This window comes from Corvus hawaiiensis, chromosome 5 (assembly GCF_020740725.1).
Source record: "Corvus hawaiiensis isolate bCorHaw1 chromosome 5, bCorHaw1.pri.cur, whole genome shotgun sequence".
Taxonomy (NCBI): Eukaryota; Metazoa; Chordata; class Aves; order Passeriformes; family Corvidae; genus Corvus; species Corvus hawaiiensis.
Window position 1 is genome coordinate 10,152,759 of NC_063217.1, and position 6,000 is coordinate 10,158,758.

Genomic DNA, 6,000 nt, shown 5'->3' on the forward strand with positions numbered 1-6,000 from the left:
ATCTTTTTCAATTCTGCACAGGGAACCTGTCAATGTTGTGTCCTCAGGTTTGCTTTCCCTTTGCTTGGAACAGCTCTTCAGTCCCTGTTTTCAGGACATGCTTTAGGAGCCCCTGCTGATTCTGCTTTCCCTCTTGCAGATGATACAATAGTTCACATCTTCCTAGAACAAATTACTTCATATAAAGCTTTACTAACCTAAGGTAGAGCTGGAAGCCTTGTGAGGCAGTCCTGCTGCTGGAAATGTCTGCAGAGTGTTTGCTTTCTGCTATAACACAGCAAGATCCCTGTCTGTGGTCTATGGTCTTCTGCATAGATCCTGACTTGATCAGTGTTTCAGGATATTTTAAGTAGAAATTTTAGTCTTGTCATGTCCCATCTACCACCGAGGAATGTCCTGTTTGTCAAGCAGAGTTATTGCTGCTCAGTGTTTGCTTTCAGTGTCTCTGTATGAACTGGATCATTGCAAACAGCACCTGTTGTAACATGTTATTTATTTCAGAAGGGGCAGTAGGTTATTCAGCTGATATCCCTACACCAGATCGACCCCACAGTGAGACAGCCACCTATGTTAATATTCCTGTCAGCCCTACTTCCAAAAAACAGCTTCACTACATGGAACTGGAACTTCAAGAATCTAGCACAAGCATAAGAGGTAAGGAAGTCTATGATACTTTTTAAACAGCAAAGGATATGCAGAATGTGTGGGGTATGGGGAGTCATAATTTCATATAAGGAGCAGATGAGGGAGCTGGGGATGTTCAGCCTGGAGAAAAGGAGGCTCAGGAGGGACCTTATCTCTCTTACAATCGCCTGAATGAAGGTTGTAGTCAAGTGGGGGTTGGCCTCTTCTCCCAGGCAGCAGTGACAGGAGGGGACATGGCCTCAAGCTGCCCAAGGGGAGGTTCAGGTTGGACATCAGGAAGAATTTCTTCACTGAAAGGGTGGTCAGGCATTGGAACAGGCTGCCCAGGGAAGTGATGGAGTCATCATTCCTGGAACTGTTCAAGAAACGACTGGACATGGCACTTAGTGCTGTGGTTTAGTTGATGGTGGTGTTTGGTCAAAATTTGGACTCAGTGATCTTGGAGGTCTTTTCCAACCTGAATGTTTCAATGATTTACCCACAGGCCTTTGCTAACAGAAGAGTTGAACCCTGGGATGTTTGTGAGGCAGTTCTTTTAACTGGCATCTCTTCTTGAAAAAGATTTTTGAGTAATGAAGTTCTATAAGATGTTGCATCCCTTTGACAGGTGATTGTATGTGCACTCATTCTAAAGTGAACACTTCAAACTCTGGAGTTTGAAAGACAGTAATTTGCTTGTGTTCTCAAGATTTTCATTGCATATTAGGACTACACTTACCTCATTTTTCTTTCTTGGCTTCAGAAACAGGGCTGTGGGTGTAGGTGTACAGGGCTTGCTCCTGAAGACACTGGCTCTGGAGCCGTGCAGCAAATGAATCAGAGCAGAACACAGTGTTCTTCTATCTGCTCTCCACGAGGGCGTGTGAAAGTGCTGCAGAGAGAATGCCAGCCCAATTATTTATTTATTTATTTATTTTTAAAATTCTTTTGTTTAGATTAGATATTTTACATCTAATGCTTAACTTGGGCAATTAACACATAAGCATGCAATAGATCTGCCATGTCTTGTCATTTAGAGATGCAGTCCTTGCTACAGAAAGCCCCTCATCAGAATTTGGCATTTAATTGCTTGCATCTGATATTAATAGGTTTTCCATCTATAGTTCCCAGCTATAATAATTTTAATTTTTATACTTCTAATTTCAGCAATTTTATTAACTTTGAAATGCTAGCACTTTTCCTGTTGGGTTTTTTTAATGTTTTTATGGTTTTCATTAAGTAATTCTACGCTTCTCCCAGACCTTAATGTAGCTCTCTTTACAACATCTTGTTGAAATGTAAAAGCAATATTTTCTCTTAATTTTAAAGACAATGAACCAAAGCATTAAAAATGAAGAGTTAAATGCTATAAATTTTCCTAAATGTCAACTACCTTCCCAATCTCGAATTGTGGAACTTTAAAGGTGCCTTTAATGACCAAAAATATATATATTTTTTCCATATTAAAATTTTCCCAGCCTCTAGCCTTATGGAAGTATTTTACTCCTGAACAGACTGAGCAGCTTTTGTCTCCCCTATTGCCAAGAAAAATGAGCTAATGTCATTCTGTGTGAGGCTGAAGGTGGTTGCTCTGGTAAACAGTCACAGGGTGCCTAATCCAGACAAAGAAGAACACTGCCAGCTGCCGTAAGTGTTTTCTGTTCAAATACCAGATGTTGTTCATTTCCTGATCCATAGCTTGGTGAGGAAGCCTCCCAAAAGTGGGAGAGCCAAGTTCAATTTTGTCATTGACTGGGAGTAACAGCGGTGGAGATTCGAACCTGGGTCAGAAATGCAAGTGGTTCACTTGCTTATTTGAAGAAAACCTGACAACTAAAATATGTAGATAACAAAGCTTTTGAGGTGTTTTGTTTTAGTTGTGGTTATCATCTTACTCCCTTTATATGGCTTGCTATAAGACCAGACCAGGATCATCCAGGAAATCTGTGGAAGAAGTTTCACAACAGCTTGTTTATTCAGGAATACATGAAGGTTGTAGTCTTTTACAGGATTCCATTTGGTGTTTCAGGGGGTGGATCATCCCGATATGCCCAGATTGACATTGCAGCCACCGAGACAGCCCACAAAGTGGGGACGCAGCACGCGCAGTGCCGTGAGGAACGCCTGCAGGAGCTGGAGCAGAAGAGGAAAGGAGCTCAGCAGTGACCTGTCTAGGAAAGAACTTTGTGCTTACCACAAATTGATACTAACTCATCTTCCAAAAGATTAACATTTATTATAAAAAACACTCACACAAAAGCTGCCATTGCTTCTTGCAGTTATACCAGATTCATTCCGATATCTTGATTCCTAATTGGAAAGCTGGTAGCATGAGGGGTGTGTTTGGTCTTTCCTTTTATTTTAATTTGGTTGTAAAGTCCAGATTTTTTGTCATATGCAATGACAGATGTAAGTTACCTTTTTCTATAATTCTAAAATCATGGAGAACCTGGAACCAATTTCAGTGTTTATTGAATGGTGGCATTTTCTTTGAAAATAAAGAACTTGAATGTCTGTAGATAAGGGAATGTGTGTGTGGTAAGTGTACACGTTTGCATATGTCTGTATGTAAGCACACATTACTGATAAAATATATGTATATATCTGAGTGTATAAAATACGTAAAACTTCTCTTAATATATTAATGGACTCTTACAAAAGCAAGAAAATTCAGTGCCTGCTTTTTTCGCAGGTACAGTTTTGTCCAATTTATATGCTTATTTATGGACATGCTCAACTATACCTAAGGATAATTCAGTTTTATACCTCACTGAGTCCTGCAGCTTTGGCTAAAGTTGCTCAGATTTAAAAGCTGTAGTGTCAGGGATGCACATAAGTATGCAAACAGACAAGAGCACACAAACAAGTTATTTAATTATGTCTATAAACCACAATAATGTGAAGGGGCCTTTGGGTGCTTCTGTTCTTAAAAAGCCTAGGTCAAACCATGAGTTCGATTTTGTAGTTGCTGGGTATCTGTAATTTTTAGCAATTTTCTGGAGCTGAACATATGTACCACTTTGAAAATCAGGTCTCAGTTTTCTCACACAGCGTATTTTAAAACCAAAATATTCAAAAGAAACATTCGCTTTTGAAAATAGAGTCTTTTATATCAAGAAAACTATTCCTAATGTAAAACCAGCATCCTTAAATCTAAAACTTTATTGAATAATTCTCTGCTGTCCCTAAGTAGCATAAGACCAGTTCTGTGTAAGAGGATGGTGTCTCCAGAGATGCTACAGGATTGACGCACAACAGGATATTATTGTGTAAAACAGGTTTAACCATGAGTCTGCCACCTCTTGCTTTTGTGCAGTGAGATTTTATGATTCAAAACTTAGTTTCCCATGTTGTGTTGTCTGTTTAGTTCTTCTGTTCTTTTTATTTGTCCTCATATAAAATGTCATTTAAATAAAATATTATATAAAATGTTACGGCAGTGACACTAAACTAAAAAGGAAATGTACTCATGAAGAAAACAAATTTTTCCTGATAACATATCAGCTTTGGCTTCCAGAAGTTGCCAGGAGTGACATCTTGGGTGTTATGATTTTTTGATTGTGTCCTCTTAAGATCCAATATCACAGCCAAATTCTGTTCTCTAGGTATGCATTATAATTTATATTGGTGAGTGGAAGTTTTGTGCCAGTGAGGGTTTCACTAAGTGGCTTTGAATGGGAGGTGGGGTTTTGTTTTTGAGGCAGAATTTAACCTATAAATTTATTTGAATGTAGCCTCAATACTAATGTAAAATATCAGAAATCTCTCAAATAAAAAAATAATGTGTTTGAGAGTTGACAATTGCAATTCTTATCTGTCTTGTGTTCAGATGTATTTTTCTGTGGAACCACCTAGCATATTTCTGAAGGGAAATGAGGTATTTCTTATGAGATTCTAAGTTTAAAAGATTTTTCTTTGACAAGTGGACAGTGGTGATCTGCTTTGTAAACACATGTTCAGTACAACTGGACTGGGCTTGGCTTCCTGGGGCCAGGTTTATCTGACTGAACTGTTCTTCAGTCAAGGATTCTCCACCAGTGGACTTGCAAAGTTAAATCTGTTATGTGACTATGCAGTATTTAAAATGAGCATAGCTTCCCTGCATGCATTGAAATGCAGTGTTTTCCGTGACAAAGTATAATGAAACTACAATATTTCTATTGTAAAAATCTGTTTACCAGGAAAATATATTACCCAGGGTCTCTACAAAGGCTCCCTTTCTGTATGTTGCTTGCTTTGAATCTGGGACTTGTAGCATGGCTAAGGATTTGACACAATAGTAAAGGTCATCAGATTGCTGCTGGCCTCACAGAGGAATTGCAATTTAAACCCATATGTTTTTCAGGTTGAGCAGGGCTGTGAATCTGTGCATGCACATGTTTCTCTGTGCACATGTGTTTGTGTATGTCATAGTAATTTCTGTTTCTTTAAATCTTTTTTTACTACCCTTGAATAGAACAAATAAAACAGATGACTTTCACTTATTTTAAAATTCACTTTATATTCTCATGCACTAAGTTATATTAGGAGCTAAAGCAGGAGTCCAAACCATACTGTTGCATCTGTTAAAAGCTGGTTGGTTGATGTTTTGGTAGTACCTTGCAGGTGGTACCTCTCTGTCAAGTTACAGGCTTGACATTTCTGATGAGAGCTTTCTCATCTGAACAACAGGGGCTCACAGAAATGGAAAACCTTTAAAGGTTTCCCTAAAGAGATAAAATCATGTGCCTTCCACTTGTGAACTGGGGGCAATGGAAATCAAACCAGAGTCCTGCAAGCAGGTTTGTGCTCACCATGGAGCTTCCATGGTTAGCTCTAGTACTGCTGGTGGTGTACAAATAGTTAGGGGATTGTTCACACACCTTGCATAAAACATGTGCATGAGTGATCTAAAATACAGTTTGTGATTTCTATGGGATGATTCCAGATTCAGAGCTCTTTGTAAAAGAAATCAAGATATCTCCTACACCTTTGGAGATAAATGCAACTTGTAGCTTCTGATGGTAAAAAGAAGGATTTGCTCATTTTTAATTTAACATTCTATCAGAGATCTTCTCCTGTTCATACCAGGAGCACAACTTATTAATTAATTAGAACAACAAAACAATGTGATGTGACTGATACTTCTGTAAGGTGTTCTTGATGATGGCAGAATTCAAGATGGCAGAATTGCTCTTGGTGATGAGAAAACACAGTGTCAGCAAGAGCAGTGTTTGGGCATAAGCATTGGTGTGCTGTGTATGTACCTCTTTCTTCCTGACAGACCTACTGCCAAATGTAACTGCTACTTCAGTGGGGTTTATGGCACTGTTCATAAGCTACTATGGAACAGTTTTATATGCAGATATTTGGGTGATGGAATTTTCTCCAAGGTAA

At 38.7% G+C, this 6,000-nt stretch overlaps 1 protein-coding gene across 3 annotated transcripts in view; it reads left to right on the forward strand.

Annotated features, from left to right (window-relative positions):
• The window catches only part of DOK7 (docking protein 7), a 59,122-nt gene extending 54,697 nt beyond the window's left edge, over positions 1-4,425 (forward strand). For all 3 annotated transcript variants that reach the window (XM_048303518.1, XM_048303519.1, XM_048303520.1), the window contains 2 exons: positions 502-654; positions 2,654-4,425. In XM_048303518.1, coding sequence (XP_048159475.1) covers positions 502-654; positions 2,654-2,790 — 290 coding nt within the window. In that variant the 3' untranslated portion in view covers positions 2,791-4,425. The remainder of the gene's footprint in view (positions 1-501; positions 655-2,653) is intronic.
• The last annotated feature ends 1,575 nt before the right edge of the window (positions 4,426-6,000 follow it).